We start from the raw sequence: 20,263 nt of genomic DNA, 5'->3' as shown, positions 1-20,263 counted from the left end.
TGCTTCACTTTTATCCAAACTCCAAAGCTTTAATAAACACATCTTTTTGTATGTTTTCATGATCTTGCAATCCATACATCAATACCACCAATTAGAGTTATTTGGATTGTTGTTATCTGGATTTATAAAACCTCATCAGGTCTTTTGTATTGACTCAAATCATAAAAAAATCAAACAAAGTCATTATTTCCACAAACAAAGCTCCAAACAAAGTCATTCACTCCTATAATGGCTTCTTCATTGAACCACATTATTTTACCTGGTTATTTTACTTCTTCTAATGAAACCCTAATTAATTCAAATGGGTATCTTTCTCCTTCACTTATTTCCACAGATTTGACCAAAAGATCACAACTTTTGTCAGATCACAAGGGTTTAACTTCATTTGCTTGGAATGCAAAAACCCCTGTTCATGTATGTTTGAAATTATAACATTTTAATAAGGTGTTTTTTTTTTTTTTTTTTTTTTTTTTTTTGTGGGATTGGATTAGACCTAATTTTCATTTTGTATGATTACAGGCACATGCGTCAGTTTGTGTGAACAAGACTATGAGGTGGTGGGAAAAGACAATTAAACCCAACATGATTGAGATCAATTCAGCTCAAGAATTGGTGAATGCATTATCAAATACAGGGGATAGATTGGTCATTTTGGACTTCTATTCACCTGGTTGTGGTGGTTGTAAAGCTTTACACCCGAAGGTATGAACTTTATTTTGAATTTTTACCTTAAAGATTAGTTTTTTTTTAATCTATAACTTTATCTTATTTTTTATTTTTTCTTTGGTTTATCAATAGATCTGTCAATTGGCTGAGTCAAACCCCAATGCAATTTTTCTCCAAGTGAATTATGAAGAACTCAAACTCATGTGTCATGCTCTACATATTCATGTCCTTCCTTTCTTCAGATTCTATAGAGGTCATGAAGGCAAGGTTTGCAGCTTTAGCTGCACCATTGCAACTGTAAGTTCATCCAATTTAAGTTTTTGGTCAGACACATGTTGTAATTTAATTTTTGATTGATGATAAATGTAAAACAGTTGAAAAAAGGAGCAAGTCAAACAGTCAAACAATGAAAATAATAAAAAAATTGTTTTAATGACAAGTTTTGTGATTGGTAAGTTAATTATTATTTGTTGAAATTATAAGCGAAGTAGATAGAGTAATTTGACTGTTTTGAACCAGACTAATTTACCAATGTTTCTTATTTGATTAGTCTATTTAACACTTGTGTTGAGTTTGTAAGAGTTACTGGTTAATGGGTTGAATCTTGATTTGTATGCCTGCAGATCAAGAAATTTAAAGATGCATTATCAAAGTATAAGGCAGATGGGTGTAATCTTGGCCCATCCAAAGGATTAGAGGAGTCTGAGTTGTTGAGTTTGGCTTCAATTGGTCAAATATCATATGATTTTCACATAAAGTCAACTGGGAATGATGTCATTTTTAAGGAGATCAATCCATCAAGCAAGGAATTGCTTCTTGCATAGGATTTAGATGGTATTTTTATACCGGCCTATTTATGAAAACAGGTTGCAAAATGCAATGAAATCTTGGTTAGTCTGTTACGGTTAGGGGATTTGTAAGTTGTACATAATGTTTTAATACCTAAAAAGGGGGCTTATTGGTTTTTTAGTTGATGAATAAGCCATACTTGTTTGATATTTGTTCAGTTTGTCATTAAGGATTATACCTTGTGATTTGTGGTTATTGGTTATTGGTAACTTAATCATGTCATCTACTCATCTGTTAACTTAATGTGACCCCTAAATAACTACATCGGTAACTATTGAGGCGTATTTTTTCTCCATAAAAACTATACTGCCATAACTTTTAAGCAATGTAATATGTGAGTTTTTTTTCCCTTTTCTTTTGGCGAAAACCTAAGGAGTTAATATTAAAAAGATATCTTTCAACGAAAAGATGAAAAGATACCAATCGAGAACAAACCGGGAACTACACGCAGCAGAGGCACCCAACAAAGAAGCAACTAACCTAAAAAACTAAACCAAGGCAACCGACCTATTTGAGCTAGCAAAACCAACCAAGAAAAGCCAACGATACCAAATAAACACATTGAACAAAACGAGACCAAAACAAAGCAAACACAAAACTAAAGCTAAACTAAGCGAGCTTGGGCCAGATACTACCTTACAGTTTACATGACAATCAATAGACTCGTATCAAACGACAATTGACAAGAAAAAAGAAAAAAGAAAAAAAAAGTCGTTCATCATTCAACGACGATCATCTCTCTTATATGGGCTATGTCTCACAAACATGTTACTCCGTATATAAGTCGTGAATCAGTTTCTCTAGCGGTAAACTTATCTGTATCCAACACTATTCAAATTCTCACAAGTATCCTTCTAAAGTTATTTCAGTTATCATACAACTAAAACATCATAAAATCAACATGTAAAAGTCAAAACACCTTTTAGATTATGTCAAATTTCTAACAGAATTTTCATAAGAATGCAACACTACCCTTTCTTTTAATATGCATAAATATATAAATACTCTAAGCAACAAAGTGATAAAAACCCAAATGCTCCAAAACACATGTCCTTTAATGACTGGCTAACAAAGATACCAAATAGCAAGATCAAGAAAAATCATCCAAAGTGGCAATAAGTGGGATCTTCAAAAACACTTGAGAGCAACACGAGCAAGGTAATAGATTTTCTGGTTATGACACGTCAGATAAGGATAACAACCTATTACTTCTCATTGGTTCGTTTCCAATCGATTCCTTCGACATTTATTAAACGATCAAACCTTAAACTACAGCCGAAAAAGTACCCATGCAATCAATATTACAAAAGGATCCACACACATTACACATTTCACCTCTATCCAAGGTACCACCGGAAAGTATGGCAGCAGTCACTCAAAGTCCGGTCGCGCTTTTCAGGCCATGTGCATCACGGACAAGATTCCTAACCGGATCATCAGGAAAATTAAACAGAGAATTATCTGTAAAACCTGTCAATACTTACTCATCTGCTAATTTCAAAATTGAGGCAAAAAAGGGACAATGGCTACACGAACTATATGCATCAAAAGTAAATACCAATGGGTTTGACCCATTAGGGTACTACACGAACTTAAAAGTAAATACCAATGGTTACCTCAATGGAAGGTAAATACCAAATATGCATCAAAAGTTGCACTACACGAACTATAATCACCCTAACACATGAGAATTAACCGTGATGTGTTTCCACTTTTCAGTCTTCCAGGTGACAATGGGTTTGACCCATTAGGGTTAGCCGAAGACCCTGAAACTTAAAATGGTTCGTGCAAGCCGAGCTTGTGAACGGACGATGGGCCATGTTGGAATGTTACTACCTGAGGTTTTTACAAACATAGGCATAGCGCATACTTAATGTTCCTAAATGGTACGATAATGGAAAGTCGGAATACTTTGCATCATCATCAACCTTATTCGTGATCGAATTCATATTGTTTCACTATGTTGAAATCAGAAGATGGCAAGACATCAAGAACCCAGGAAGTGTAATCAAGATCCTATCTTTAAAAGCTAAAGTTTGCCTCCTAATGAAGTCGGATACCCAGGTGGCATTTTCAACCCACTTAACTTTGCTCCAACTGCTGAGGCCAAGGAGAAAGAGCTTGCAAATGGTAATAAAATTAATTAATTACCATCTTACCATAAATACAACTAATCGTTGATAGGGTTGGAAAACATTTCGAAACGGGCAAATTGGTTCAGGCCAGGTTGGGTAGATTTTTGACACTGTTTTGCAAACAAAAAGTGAACTTTCATATATGATCCGTGGGTCAAATATGATTACAGCTACATTATTTCAGTAGTAATAAAGGTGAAAATTTCCTATTCTAATCTCAGGGAGATTGGCTATGTTGGCGTTCTTGGGTTCGTGGTTCAGCACAACGTAACAGGAAAAGGGCCATTTAACAACCTATTGCATCACCTCTCAGACCCATGGCATAACACCGTTGTCCAAACACTATCAGCAAACTAAAAACGCTTTAGCTAATACAGTAATTTATATTATAAAATAGAATATAACAGCAATAATTAATAATTAATAATTATGACTATAACTATTAACTACTCATATACAATAGTAGTTACATAACCACAAACACCAAAATCATATATTCATATATTCATATCATATATAATAATAATCGAAATGTAAACAAAATCCAGTTTAGTTCAATACTACTATCCAATGTAAATTACATAACCACAAATACCGAAATCATATCATCCATCATAAGCTGTTACCAAAAAGGGATAACTACTATTCTTGATTCAATTCGGATCTGGTAGTGCAATCACATACACAGGATCATACCTGTTTTTGGTATAGTTTATCAGAGTCCTCCATTGTGCTTCACAGTTCAAGTGAACTTTTCGGGAATTGGAGTCTGTCTCCCAACGTAAATGGTAATCCTTGTTGACCAAATCAACATACATTTCCTCGATTTTTTGACGTAACACATCAAATGATGTTTTTTCATTAACGATAAGAAGATAGCCGGCATCCTCAATGAGGTTGCCGGTGGGAGGGCCAAGATGAATGTTCAAAAAAAAAACCTTAAAATACCTTATTTGATCCTCAAAGGTTTGTTTTTCTCTTTAATTTTTCTTGTTTCAACCTCCATTTGTATAAGTGTCTTGCTAAATTGAAGCATGGAACTATTTTACCACTACGTAGGCCCAGAAGTAACATCAATTGGTTTGGAATAAAGTTATTATAATGGAAATTGTTGAAATGAATTAAAATAATTTATAACAGTATTATATTGTAGTAAACGACAAAAATTAAATTAGTTATTATTAATATGAATTTTAAAATTTATATGGTAAATATAATTTACTTACCAACACATTATCGGGGTATCATAATTTCGCAATCACAGAAAACAACTTCTTTTTGGAAGAAATCAGGTCGATCCATTACATTGAGCATACGATTTGATATACAAGTATTTTCAACACCATCTCCTTTGTATATTACCATCTCGATATTTAGATCATTAATTACATAAAAAATTACACAATCTCCAGAAATTAATTTTAGATATGAGACTAACTCTGTCCATCCTACACTAATGAACTGTTTAATTATTTTGTTTTATGTTACACAAAACACATAGATAAAGCTACCAAGTCAGAACCAACAATAGTAGATTTATAAGTAATGACATTACCAATACCTACCAATAATTGGGCACAACTTGGACTCAGGAGCAACTGTTGGACAGATTTCACCAAGTTGGAATACAGTTTTAACTAAAGACGCCAAAGTTATCCTTTTTTATTCGAACCAATAACCCGCCCATTTTGCCACATTTATTTATATTTGTTTATCTATTTTTACTTTCACTAAGTAGGTAAACAGTTTAATAAACTCATAAATACAATATTGTTTGATTGATATCAATTTCTCATAGTACTTGACGCACACCTTCGTTGCAAGTATTGACCTATAACATAAAAACTGATAAGTAGTGTTAACACCCGAAAGAGATTAATTACTATACCCAACAATAAGACGGCAACCAACATCATAATGTTTCCGGGAACCAATTCATACATTTCACTATCAAGAAACACACACTTCAGCCATTTATTATGCAAGACACCGAATAACAAAGGTATTATTAACAGAAATTTGAACGAAAGTAGGTCAAACCCATTACGACCAGACCTCTACAACAATTTCACAACCACCTACATAAGAATACGTTGTTCGTAGAAGGTCTGAAATATTAATGTGGTTATCCAAAGCGTATAATAATCGGATAATAGCAATTACAACTGTTTACCTAAACACTAAGAAATGCTCCTGACCTGACAATCTGGTAAACCCAAAAGAGCCATACATGATTTTGATTTCTCACATTGAAATAGTGCTTAGGGAATTAGGGAACATAGTTATGATCGACTCTAATTTGGTAATGCGCCCGAACTTCAAACTCGTTTGATGTTCTACTGTCCGGATCCTTAATGTGTCGTAGGGCCAGAGTTCAGCAATTGTCCGCATCCTTAATGTGTCATATGGCCTGAGTTTAACAATTGGTGTTATTCCTTCCATCTTGTTACAGAGTCCGTTGGACATTAGCATATAAACAATTATATAAATCTGTAATACACACAACACAAACTATTTAAAGACATGGGTAGGACTTTACGTATTAGCAACGACTACTGTAATACCAATTTGAGAAGAATCCGATAGATTTGTAGTTTTTGGATACCATAAAGCTTTTGAGACACAATATCCATAACCGCAGACAATACACCAACAGTCAAAGCCTTTAATATGCAAGAAAACTGATCGAGTGGTCAATTCTAATGAAAATAATTTATATTTGATGGTACAAATAGAAATAATGAATACACAGATAGTTTGAAGTTCATCAAATATAACAACTCTAGTTCATGATTAATTAAAAGGAAAGAGCAAACCCCATGGAGGCGAGCATACCTGCAACCTTCCAACAAACCTCCCCACTATCTACCAGAGATGTGACCGCAGCTACAAACAAAGCTAAAAAAGCAATAACGAAAAACCTCTATATAATCTATCTACATAAAGGTAGAACAAACAATAGTTATAGATTTTTCCACTAGTAAAGCTAAATAGAACCTATAATGTGTTTAATCAGATAAGTTCTCATGATCATCCTACTGAAACAACCCATTAGAGCATAGAACTGGTCAATTAGATTAGATATTAGATATTAGCATTAAAACTCAGTTTTACAAACAACTAATGAATTGTTTATGTAATTACCAGCATGTCTCTAAATAGAAAACAACTAAACCATATCATCTAGAGTTGAAAGTAGTTTCTCTTTTGTTCATATCAATATAACTGTACAAACATTATCTAATTTTTGTTTGGATGTGTTTTATTTAAAAGGGATTAAAAGGGCCAACCATACAATCTCTTATATCATTGCTTTAAGCTACATATATATATATATTGCTTTAATTGCGGTTAGCAGTTTCGGTAGTGGAATTACATACGAAAAACTGGTAATCTAGTTAGTTGCAGTAGGGAATAACATACATAACAAAAACTTAGCTGCAGACTGCATTTGCAGGGATTACATACATAGGTGTGGTTGTACAGAGGGTTCATGGAGGGATTATATACATAACAAAAGATTAACAAAAGGCTCGTACTATGTTGGGATGATGAGATAGTACAAAAGATCCATGAAATATGTTACACATCTTTGTTTTTTGTAGGTTCTGGGCTACTGTCTTTTGCAAGATATATATATATATATATATATATATATATATATATATATATATATATATATATATATATATATATATATAGATATATATATATATATATATATATATATAGTTTTTTTATGTTATGTATTTGGTTATATATGATGCGTGAGATATGGTTGCGGTACTGACTTACATGTTTTTCGAGTAGTGCTCTTTTGGCCGAAAGTTTTGTATGTGCAGTTGCTGATTTTTCGATCTTGTACCCGTTTGGTTCGCATAGGCTACGCACGCGGTACACTGAACACCAACCCAAGATTTTTGCAAGTTCTACATTGAGCCCATGGAAAATAATGTATGCTGCAAATGCACATGTCATAGATGGGTTTAAACGTTCTCCTGAGATATGACCCATTGACAATATAATTATCACATGTGCATTTGCAGGCCTGCACATGCGGCATTTCTGATCAGCGTCTCTGAATTTGAATACTTTCCGTTCACGATTAGTCATGTTGTTGCTGCGAATATCAAGATAAGCGTTCCCACAAATTCTGCTCTCAACTGTATATACCAATTTAAACTCAGGTTGAATTTCACAAAACAAATATCTCAAATGATGAAATAAATTTCATATGTGCAGTTATAATAAATTAAAACAATAATTCTAAAATACATTATACACGAGCCATCACGTGGAAAGTCAATAAGCCATAGTTTAAAACAGTTAAATATAAAAAAGGTACATTCATCATTCGTACTCAATATACATTATACAAAACATCATCATTCGATTACCTTCAAATTGCATACAAAACAAAAGATCAAATAAGATACTAAGTACACTACTTAAACAAAAGATCAAATAAGATATTAAGTACAAAACAATATTCCTGGACTAATTTATGCAGTGAAGGTTACTAAGAATGAAAGAAGGCAATTAGAGAAGAAGCAAGACAACTGAGTAAACTTCAAAACCAACAAAAAAAAAGCACTTAACAGTTGACGGAGGAGACGAATTTGATGAAGACACCACCATAGAAACCGTAATTGTCGGTCTGAAATTAGCGACAGAAACGTCGGGTGTCACAAAAATCACCACTGAAACACACCTTCAGAAACCCTATTTTACAAATGTGAATGTAAAAACATGTTACCAAAAATTTATGTTAAACAGCCTAGTAACAGTAACCCGGCTTCAAGACATTTTATTTAAGATTTTAAGGGCATAAGAATCTAGCGTAACCAAAGACCAATGGTGTGTATATATATTAGCATTCACTAAACTTGAACAATAATAGGCATACCGTTACTAATAAATGGCATTCAGCATACTTCAATTGAAACATTAGAAGCAAATAACACCTGCTATAACAAAAGATGATAAACAAAGTAAACACTAACATTCATACAAGACAAGTAGAAGTATATCATAAGTAGATAAATACCTGCTTCTACAGGACTAAATGGCTGCTCTTGTTATAAAACGAATATAAACTGTTTTATTTTCATTTTGAAAAATTCACACCACTACATCTGCACGGTCAGGTCAATCTAATTCGTTCTTCAAACCAAAGAACGACACCGAAATAATGGCAAGCGTGGTTACAGACACCCATGTCTTTATAAATATGTGTAGCACCTACAAAATAAAAACAACCCAAAATAAAGAAACAGTCATAAACACAACAAAAATACAAAACTAATGATAATCAATTACAAAGCACCTTCGGTCTCATTCAATTAAAAGTGTACACACACGAAACCAAAAAAAAAACTGTCACTCCCAAGATATAAAAACTATGTATATAAGAACTATTGTGAAAACGAATAGTGAAAATAATACCTTCAGTAATAGGCATAATGGATGATGAACACATAAAACTGGATTCAGGATGTGAACAACTCGAGGTATACATGTAACACGAAAGAACCGGTCAATGATAAATCATCCATACTAGAAACTCAAGATGACTCGAAAATACAAATGTTCCCCGTTCGGATCGATTACTTATCCGAGAAAACGTAATGACACAACTATCGTCCCTAACACATCGTTTCTTAATTAGTGTTGGTGATGAACTTATACAACCATTACCGATTGGACCAGCAGTAATAGATGGGAAAGCGACTTGTTTACTCTTTTCTTAGGTGGCATTATAACAGTAAATATAACCAACAATCTTTCTTTCAAATCCAAATAACAAATAGAAGATATAAACAATAAAATCAACTTCAAATAAATGAAGACATAAAACTGCACATTAACATACATTTTCTTGAAACATAATAACTTCAAAGACAAAAACAAAAAACATAGTAATTTAACTAACAAACGTCTAGCACATTTGGGAAATTAACACAATTTAACAAAATTTGACATAAAGATATTAATTACCTTACATCAACACAACTAACGAAACGTTAAACCGAACAAAAATCTTAGGAAAATTCAGGAAATTAAAAAAAAAAAAAAAAAAAAAAAAAAAAAACGTAATAGCTAATATAAAGCCTTTGATAACCACTTACTGGTACGATAATGCAACGGAAACAAAGCGGGTGACCTAATTCCAGCAAAAATTAAAAAGACGGTAACTTGCAACTGCTTGTGAAGACGTACCAGTTGTTCCCCTTTACTTGACTAACTTCATCCCTTTTCTTGAAGAAATAGATTTATCAAGGATGCTGATGGACGGCGATTCGGCCAAAGATGGCTATTGAGAAGATCTATCAAGAGCGAACCAAATAACAATGGATCGGTGTGATTCCAGTGTGCCGTTTTTTTAGGGATAGTGTGCCGTTTTTTAGGGTTAGTGTGCCGGTTTTTTTAATTCATCGATTGAAATTGATGAATTCCAGTGTTCATTCGCTCGGATAATCAAACGATCGGTGTGATTTGGAATAGAATTTGCGAATTAAAAGATTGGTGAAGGACGAAGTGTTGATCAATGTTGGAATCATTTTCGCTTTTTTCCTTCTGCGTGAAACAAAAGAAAAAATTGTGTGGGTTAATTGTAATTGGGTTGTACTATAATACTGGACACGTGGCTGTAATACGTAATTAGTAGAAATAATCCAGGATTAATGAGAAAAAAGATAAATTTGAAAGTTAATGGCTGTTTGACACGTGGACTTATTGAGATAGATAGATAGATAGATAGATTTTGTGTAGGTAAATAAAAAAAAACCTAACAAGATATACTAGATTTAAGAGCCCGTGTGTTGCACGGGAATTTGTAATCAAACTAAATCGAAACATAAGATCAAAACAATTACTATCTAATATTAGTGTGATAATATTAGTGTAATGGGGGTAAGTAATTACCACTTAAGTTAGGTAGAAGTGGCAAGAGGAATGTCCTCAAGCTCCTTTTCACGTTTTGCCTCCAAAGATAGTGATGCATAATAGTAAGCCTAGCAGTTACAAATGTAAAAAGTAATTTCAAGCATATTAACTAATGGTTGGTTTGTTGGACTGTTAGTATCATTTGATAGTTATGTTAATCTTGTAGTTACAACTGAATATGACACATCATATTTAAATATACACTAAAATCTGATTCACTACAAAAGATATTGCATAATGGCGAACAAAGTGCAACCTAGTGACCATATATCATTTCATTCATCAATGTAAGTATGGTTGGGCAATCCCACAATTCAGGAGCTCGAAAGGATGTTGAAACGTACGGCGATGCCCATTCCTGAGGAATACTTGAACACACAGATGATCACATGTAATGCAATACGAAGTGAGCAACCGAAAACGATTAACTATATAGTTAAAATGACAACATGCAGTTGCATTGCCGCTAACCGAGAGCGTATTTGCCTCCGAGCAGGTCGAGCATTTTGAAAATCCATTAATATCGCCAAAGGTGGTTGACCTTTACGATGCGTAAGTACATTTCCTGGTTTGACATCATTATGTGCATATGGAGGCTCGAGGGTATGCAAATGCTCAAGTCCTGCACAAAGCTGCAATCCAGATTCTTCTAAAGAGGAAGTGCAATAATATCGACACGTATATAATGAAAAAAGTGTCTTATTCCAGAATCATGGGACTATATCATTTAGTAAATAGAGATGTCACACGCACAAACATACGTGTGTATGTTTGTGTATGTGTGTTGTATTGTCACGACCCTACTTTTTCCATTATCTTTTTCAGTTAATTATTTAACGACCGTTAACTGTTAGTGTGCCACGTCATTTCAATGACCTATATTATTATTTTTGTAATAATATATATATATATATATATATATATATATATTAATTATTATGTGTTATGTGAATATTTGTATTCATATTTTAATTTATACGTGTCTACGTCTCGCGGATTTCCATCCGGCGAATCTTTTCGGTTTTTAAACCAACGGACGCGTTTTCGGGATTTTTAAATCCTAAATATTTTAAATATGATATTTTAAGATCATATTATTATATAGTGTATTTATATTTATTTTTCGTCGCGCGTTTGTTATCTTTCCGGATTTTAAATCGCGTAAGTGCGTTTTCGCGTTTCGGGACTCGTTCGGGCTTTCGGGCCACAAGGAATATACATTTAAGTGAGATGGACCAAGTGGGGCCCACCCCACTGAAAATTTCGGCTGAATGGGGGAGGGAGGGAGTATTACTCCCTTGATTTCTTTTTTTGGAGATTATTTTTCATTCCACCAAAATATCCCTAAAACCTAGCTTTCAATTTTGCTCTCTTTTTCTCTCTTCCCCTTGCCTTGGCCGTCGCCCATCCACCACCATTCATCACCATCATCATCTAAAATTAAAGCTTGGATCAAGGAGTGATTAACACCAACGCGTTCCTCTCGTTCTTCTCTACGCGATTACATAAATCGTTTCTCGATTAGGGTATAAACCCTAACCCTAGAATTTTCAAATTTTCAATTATTTTCTGTATTTTGATGTTTATTTAGTAGTATGATGTTTGTGGATTATTGTAATGGTGTTTGTATGCATAGATGTACTCATAATTGCATGTTTTCGGTTTATTAAATTCTGGACAGCAGCTATTTCGTGTATTCTGGGTTTGTGACTGAGATAAAAGTTAAAATAAACTATCTAGATGAGTTCCTCTCATCAGGACATTAATTTTAGACTCCGGATTCATGTCGTTTCGATTCCCGGAGCCTTAGTTATGATCAAATTACTATTTTGTTAAAATTGAATTGTGGATTGACATGAAACAGGTTTGGTCTGACTTTGTGACCTTCCTTGGTGTCTTTAGGGTGTGTTAGTGTGTTAGGACTGATGGTGGGACGAACTTTCATGTTCAGGTCACCTAAATCCGAGCCACGGTTCACCCGGTACGACTAAAACACGGTTTTGAGTAAATTGAAAGTCCAAGTGGTGCCATGGCTGATTACCATGACTTGTGGACTGTTCTTGGTGAGTTCTTGAGTGCACCATTGTGTCGGGTGGTTTGAATAGGCGGAGATGCATATAAGGCTCGCCAGAAATCGACACCCGGGGCTCAAAATACGACCCGATGAACTTTTGAATTAAAACTTATGATTAATTCTAAAACTTATGATAAAAATAATGAAACTCATTATTAATTAATTACTTATGATAAAAGAATTAATTATTATTATTTAAGAATTATGATATAAATATTTATTATATCATTTAATTATTATTTATGATTTAATTAATCTTTTAATTTAACTTATGATTAATGACACTTTTATTATTAATGGAAAATACTTATGATAAGTATTAAATTTATTTTATAAGAATATTATTATAAGACTTATAATGAAGATTAAATAATTATTTAATTATTATAAGACTTAATTATGATTTAATTATTAAATACTTATGATTTAATAATTATATTTAGAAACTTATGATATGATTAATAATTCATTATTAATTAATAATACTTACGATATGATTTAAAATTTATTATTAATTAATAATATTTATATTATGACTAATATTTAATTAATTAATTAAATACTTATGTTATATTAATTATATCATTTCAACTTATATTAACTTTAATAATTCATTTTATTTAATTAAACTTATGTTATGACATAATTATACACTTTTAACTTTAATAAACATTATAACTTATGTTATTATTATAACTTACACTTTTAAAATTAACGTTGACTATGTTTGACCAAGTTTGACTTTTGAGTTGACTTTCGGTTGACTTTGACTTTCAGTTGACTTTTGTTGACTTTCTAAATAAGGAAACTTTCCTAACCTAAAAACTTTCTAAAAATAGGACTTTCTAAATTTGGAAAATTTCCAAAAATAGAAACTTTCCAAAAATAGAAACTTTCCAAATATAGAAACTTTCCAAATATAGAAACTTTCCTAAAAAGGAAACCTGCTAAAAATAGAAACTTTCTAAGAATAGAGTGTATGTGTCCGTACGCTGTTCCAGTCAAACCGATGCTTGCCGAGTATTGTTCTATGTCTACTTGCAACATGTACAATAGCTATCATACTAAGACTTGACCTAAGTTAGTTATTTATATCGACCTGCTTTATTTATAGGTTGGCGTTGTGATCATTCCTGATCACTTTATTCTATTTGTTGTTCGCTTGTTTGTGTGGTTTCTTCAGTTGCTTTTAAGGTGAGTTATAGTCCCGTTTTTACATACATTTCAAAGTATATTTTTGGGATGTGATTACATGCATTTTCATTTACGTTTAGACACAAGTAACAGTTAAATTTAATTATTCATTATGAGTTGGACAAAAATATTCCCTAGTCTGGTAACTGTAATCATTGGTTTCTACTGGTGAACGCGAATCCTACGGATAGATCTATCAGGTTTGACAACCCCATTTCGAGCTAGTCGCGCTAGCAATTTATAACCGGAATGTTTAGTACTTCGTAATTTGTTGTAGATACACTGTCCAAGTGTATATTTTTATTGTGTTTGGCAAGGGTAAATAAAGGGTTAAGTGGTTACCAGGTGGCTCATTGATAATGGAATAATGTTTAATGTTTTTTAACATTTTTAAATCTTGTGGTCTAAAGTTTACTTATTATTTAAACCTATAATTCACTCAACCTTTGTGTTGACAGTTTACTTGCATGTTTTCACAGGTACTTGAGTTTTGTGATGCTTCCGCTGTGTTTAGAAGAGTCTGCATGCATTTGGGGCAGATTTTATGAAACTTAAGCTTGCATTCTATTTTTGAATAATTTAAACTTGTGGGTTTGTTGGCAAGATTTTGTGTCAACTTTTAGTTTATTACTATGGTTGGTTGTTTAAAACTACATATTTTGGTTTGTTTCCTTTTTGGGAAACTTTTGAAATAAAAGAATGCAACTTTGTTTATTTAATTCATTTAAGTCCGATCAAGCTGTGGGACCAACTGACGGATCCGTTAAGTGTTTTGACGGGGTCGTCACATGTGGTATCAGAGCGTTGGTTGTAGGGAACTAGACAGTCTTAATGTGGTCAACCCGTGGTTTTTAGGGTGCATTAGAGTCTAGTCTACAGCCCGACCTTTTTGCTATAGCATTAATATGCATTTCATTTCGTATAAGTTATATTATTAGCTTTTATATCTTTTTGGTATGTGGTTTGCGGTTTTGCTGTTTGCAGATGTCGACTTCGAGCGATAACTCCGTTGCTGCTCCTGCTCCACCGTCTCCTGCTAGACGTCGTGCTAATCAACCAGAGATCGATGATCCTGTTCATTACTATTTTTCTACCATTACTCATATGAACCGGGCTTATAATGAGGTGACACGTATTAACGCCCTTAGTGATTGTTTGCGCACTTTGCCACATAATGAAGTTATGGACGAGATCCGTGCCGACATGGGTAACTTTATCACTTTTAAGCATAGGGTTGAGGATGCGAACCGTAAGCGTGATCGAGAAGTTAAGGCTAAGTTCGAGGCTCTCGAGAGCACTGTTTGTGTGTTGAAGGAAGAGTTGGATGTTGTGAAAGGGAAGTTGCGTAAGTATGAGGATCCTGCCGAGACTCATGCTGGACCAGCTTATCACACCCGCTCTAAGCGAATGTGATGTGATTATTCATATTGATTATCTATTTCATCAGACTTAATGTCCTTTTTATACATACATTTTGGGTTATGTACGGCGTTTTGCCGAGGATTTTATTAAGATTTTGTCCTGGGATATTTTTTCATTATGTATGGATGGTTATTTTTATGACATCTATTATCATTATCATGTTTTATTTCTGATGTTGTGGCTCTTGGCATGTTATATTATGCGTAATATATGTTCATGTATGTTAGGTGCTATGTATGTTGTATGATGTTATCATAAAATATGTATGCATGTGATGGTTATTTCTATAACAATCATAACTGTCATGTTATTACTCATAGTGTTTGTTAACTATTATTTATGATGGTTAATATTTTCGTGTTTTGATCTATTCCTTTATGACACTAGTATTATTCTTGGTACTAACGGATGTGTTATTCTATTTTGAAGATCATGCCTCCAAGAGAGTCCACTGAAGCGCGTATGCAACGCCTGATCAATGAAGGAATTGCTGCTGCTATGGCAGCAAATGCTAATGTTAACGCCAATGCGAACAACAACGTGGGATGCTCCCACAAAACTTTTATGGCTGGTCGACCCCAAGAATTCAGTGGTACGGAAGGACCAATAGGGCTTACTCGTTGGTTCGAGAAAATCGAATCTATTTTCAGGGTCAGTCGGGTCCGTGAAGAGGACAAAGTTAGTTTCGCTAGTTGCACTCTCAAGGATAGTGCCTTGACATGGTGGAACAATCTGGTTAGTAGTTTGGGAAGCGATGTAGCTTATGGTTTGGCCTGGAATGATTTTAAGGAAAGATTGATCACCCGCTATAGACCTCGGGGTGAGCTTAAGAAGCTAGAGGTTGAGCTCAAGAATTTGAAAATGCATGGCATCGAGTTAGATGCCTATGAACGAAGGTTTTTCGAGTTAACTTTGCTGTGTCCTAGGGTTTATGTGGATGAGGACCGCAAAATTGAGGCTTACATTGATGGTTTGTCCGAGAAGATTGAACACGGGGTTGAGTCTAGTGAACCCCAGACTATTGAGGCGGCTATGTCTATGGCCCACAAACTTAATGACAAGGTGTTGAGAAGAAGCAAGACTACAGTTGTTGAAAGTAGTGAGGAGGTTGTCAAGAAGGCTGATAATGGGAAACGAAAGTGGGATAACAACCGCAATCAAAACCAGGGTCAGCAGAAGAAACAGGATACCTCAGGTGCTAATAACAGAAATCAGCGTGTATGTCCTCGTTGCTATAAAGCTCATGATGGTTACTGCACAGTTACTTGTAAGAGGTGCTCTAAGCAAGGGCACATTGCTAAAGATTGTACAGTGCTTTTGTCGGGGTCTGCTACTCCCGCGACTGGTGGTAATAATAATAATGTTGGTAATAGAGGTGGTAACGGTAACGGTAATGGGAAATCGAATAATGGAGGTAATCCAAGGGTTTGTTATGAGTGTGGGAAGCCGGGGCATTTCCGAGATGCTTGTCCCAACAAGAAGACTGCAGAGACTGCACGCGGCCGAGCGTTCAACATTAATGCTAAGGATGCGGAGGAAGATCCTAAGCTTGTTACTGGTATGTTCTCAGTCAACGATTTATCAGTTTATGTACTATTTGATTCAGGGGCTGATTTAAGTTTCGTGTCGAGTAAATTAAGTCCGAGAATCAAAACGCCGTTAACTCCCTTAGACAATACTTATGTTGTTGAAGTAGCTAATGGTAAAGAACTTACTGCTAAGACTGTACATCGTAAATGTAACATTAATATGGGTGGTAGGGATTTCGAGATAGATTTGATACCGATTGAACTTGGTAGTTTTGATATTGTTATTGGTATGGATTGGTTGTCTGCGAACCGTGCTGAGATCGTGTGTTATGATAAGGCTATTCGTATTACTGATGTGATTGGAGAGCCACTGATGGTCATTGGAGATAAGAAATGCACACAGTTAAACCTTATTAGCTGTATGAAAGTTCGTAAACATCTCCGCAAAGGCTGTCATGCTATTCTTGCTCGTGTTGTTGATCCTAGTAAGGAAGTAAAGAACATTAATGACGTTCACATTGTTAGGGATTTTCCCGAGGTGTTTCCCGATGACTTACCTGGCCTTCCGCCGCAACGCGCGGTAGAATTTCAGATTGATCTTGTTCCCGGCGCTGCTCCTGTAGCACGTGCTCCTTATCGTCTTGCGCCTTCCGAACTTTAAGAATTGTCTAGTCAACTTCGTGAGTTGTTAGACAAAGGTTTCATTCATCCTAGCTCGTCCCCTTGGGGAGCTCCCATTCTGTTTGTTAAGAAGAAAGATGGTTCCTTTCGTTTATGCATTGATTACTGTGAACTGAATAAGCTCACTGTTAAAAATCGTTATCCTCTTCCGAGAATTGATGATCTGTTCGATCAACTTCAGGGTTCGTCTGTTTATTCAAAAATTGATCTTCGTTCTGGCTATCATCAGTTGCGTGTTAAAGAATCTGATGTTTCGAAAACTGCTTTTCGCACCCGTTACGGTCACTTTGAATTTCTTGTTATGCCGTTCGGATTGACAAATGCACCTGCTGTGTTCATGGACCTCATGAACCGTGTGTGTAGACCCTATCTGGACAAGTTCGTTATTGTTTTCATCGACGACATCCTTATCTATTCTAAGAGTGATGAAGAGCACGAAGAACACTTGAGGTTAGTGCTTGATTTGTTAAAGAAAGAAGAGTTGTACGCTAAGTTCTCTAAGTGTGCTTTTTGGTTAAGAGAAGTTCAGTTCCTTGGTCATATTGTTAGTAAACAGGGAATACAAGTTGATCCTGTTAAAATTGAGGCGATTGAAAAGTGAGAAACCCCGAAAACTCCTACTCAGATTCGTCAGTTCTTAGGGTTGGCAGGTTACTTGAAAGGACCCGTCCTAATCCATCCGGACGAAGTCCATATCGATTATAAATGATTCATAACAGTTGATTACATCGCGAGGTATTTAACCTCTATATGATACATTTTACAAACATTGCATTCGTTTTTGAAAAGACAATCTTTCATTACAACGAAAGTTGACGGCATGCATACCATTTTATAATATATCTAACTATAACGGATTTAATAATAATCTTGATGATCTCAACGACTCGAATGCAACGTTTTTTGAAATATGTCATGAATGACTCCAATTAATATCTTTAAAATGAGCAATTACACAGCGGAAGATTTCTTTCGTACCTGAGAATAAACATGCTTTAAAGTGTCAACCAAAAGGTTGGTGAGTTCATTAGTTTAACATAAATAATCATTTCATAATTTTAATAGACCACAAGATTTCATAATTCCATTTCTCATAAACATACGTCCCATGCATAGAGACAAAATATCATTCATATGGATTGAACACCTGGTAACCGACATTCACAATATGCATTTAAGAATATCCCCATCATTCCGGGATCCTCCTTCGGACATGATATAAATTTCGAAGTACTAAAGCATCCGGTACTTTGGATGGGGCTTGTTGGGCCCGATAGATCTATCTTTAGGATTCGCGTCAATTAGGGTGTCTGTTCCCTAATTCTTAGATTACCAGACTTAATAAAAGGGGCATATTCGATTTCGATAATTCAACCATATAATGTAGTTTCAATTACTTGTGTCTATTTCGTAAAACAGTTATAAAAACAGCGCATGTATTTTCAGTCCCAAAGATATATATTGCAAAAGCAGTTAAAAAGGGATTAATGAAACTCACCTAATGTATTTTGTAGTAAAAATACATATGACTATATTGAACAATGCAGGGTTGTCCTCGGATTCACGAACCTATATCATTAATGTATATATTAACACATATATTTGTAATCGAACGAATTTATATATTATTAGTGGTATTCTTGTCATTTTAATAATTTATGTGTTTCGTTAGTAACTTAATTAACTATATTCATTTTATATACTTTAGATAATTAGTTAATATTAATACAATTATATTGTTAAATGTAATTTTTATATAACTAATATTTATTCGGTAAAATAATATCAATAATAGTAAGTAAAAAGTTGTTTTTATTTTTATTTTATTTTAATAATAATAATACTATTAATAATAATAATTATAGTAACAATAATATTAATGTTAAAAATAATAATAGTAATGATAATACTAACAATATTGATAATTCTAATAATAATAGTAACGATAGTTTTTAAAAATAAAAATACTACAATAATAATAATACTAATAAAATAATAATAATAATTATAATGTTAATAATAATAATAATGATATTAATAACACTTATGATAATAATAATGTTAATGGTACTAATAATAATAATAATAATAATAATAATAATAATAATAATAATAATAATAATAATAATAATAATGCTAATAATAATAATAATAATAATAATAATAATAATAATAATAATAATAATAATAATAATAATAATAATAATAATACTAATGATAATAGTAATTATAAATTACTACCTTAAGAGTATAAGCTCCAAAAAATAAAACTGTCCTTGCCAAGACTCGAACGCACAACCTCTTGCTAACCCACAAACACACCCAACCACTCGACCAATTCCGTTTTTCTGAACATGAAAGAAACCAAAATTTATTTAACTTGATTACTTCGGTTTTTCTATCTTCTTCTACTTAATCTCTTCGGCCCAATAGCAATTACGGCCCAACATAATAATACTTGGATCTTAACCCATTAACAATCCAATCAAAAAAATATATAAATGATCCAGTTGCTATGATCGATCAAAACAAGGGTTTCATTGGTGTTTAAAAAAAAATATACGAATGGCAGCAAAAAAATGAAATAAACCACCATCATCATCTACGAACTTTACAGCCCATCATCCTCATCATATACGCGTATCATTATCATTCTCATGTCATCATCTATTCATCATGATAATCATCATCATTATTTTTATTTATATTAACCGCCATTATCATCATCATATTTCGTTACTGTGAATGGAACCAGATACAGGAAATAT

The 20,263-nt window shown here is 33.7% G+C and overlaps 1 protein-coding gene, 1 long non-coding RNA gene and 1 pseudogene across 6 annotated transcripts; 2 read left to right on the top strand and 1 right to left on the bottom strand.

Moving 5' to 3' along the window:
* The first annotated feature begins 204 nt into the window (after nt 1-204).
* LOC139847369 (thioredoxin-like 1-2, chloroplastic) lies at nt 205-1,635 on the top strand. The gene is made up of 4 exons (XM_071837034.1): nt 205-414; nt 520-702; nt 799-963; nt 1,290-1,635. The coding sequence occupies exons 1-4, from the start codon at nt 229-231 to the stop codon at nt 1,488-1,490; spliced, it is 735 nt and encodes a 244-aa protein (XP_071693135.1). The 5' UTR covers nt 205-228; the 3' UTR covers nt 1,491-1,635.
* A 1,241-nt stretch (nt 1,636-2,876) lies between these two features.
* LOC139848247 (chlorophyll a-b binding protein P4, chloroplastic-like) lies at nt 2,877-4,007 on the top strand (annotated as a pseudogene).
* A 1,616-nt stretch (nt 4,008-5,623) lies between these two features.
* On the bottom strand, nt 5,624-10,225 carry LOC139846712 (uncharacterized). Of its 5 annotated transcripts, none has more exons than XR_011759148.1 (6): nt 9,779-10,225; nt 8,698-8,891; nt 8,557-8,617; nt 8,250-8,372; nt 7,446-7,813; nt 5,624-6,548 (listed from the first exon to the last, which is right to left on the bottom strand). It is a non-coding gene; the product is annotated as an uncharacterized lncRNA (long non-coding RNA). The 5 variants fall into 5 exon arrangements; XR_011759149.1 differs by having other exon boundaries at nt 5,624-6,536; XR_011759152.1 differs by having other exon boundaries at nt 8,557-8,614.
* Between the last annotated feature and the right edge of the window lie 10,038 nt (nt 10,226-20,263).

This window comes from Rutidosis leptorrhynchoides, chromosome 5 (assembly GCF_046630445.1).
Source record: "Rutidosis leptorrhynchoides isolate AG116_Rl617_1_P2 chromosome 5, CSIRO_AGI_Rlap_v1, whole genome shotgun sequence".
Taxonomy (NCBI): Eukaryota; Viridiplantae; Streptophyta; class Magnoliopsida; order Asterales; family Asteraceae; genus Rutidosis; species Rutidosis leptorrhynchoides.
Note: the sequence above shows the minus strand (reverse complement) of the source record. Positions and strands in the feature narration are given on the sequence as shown.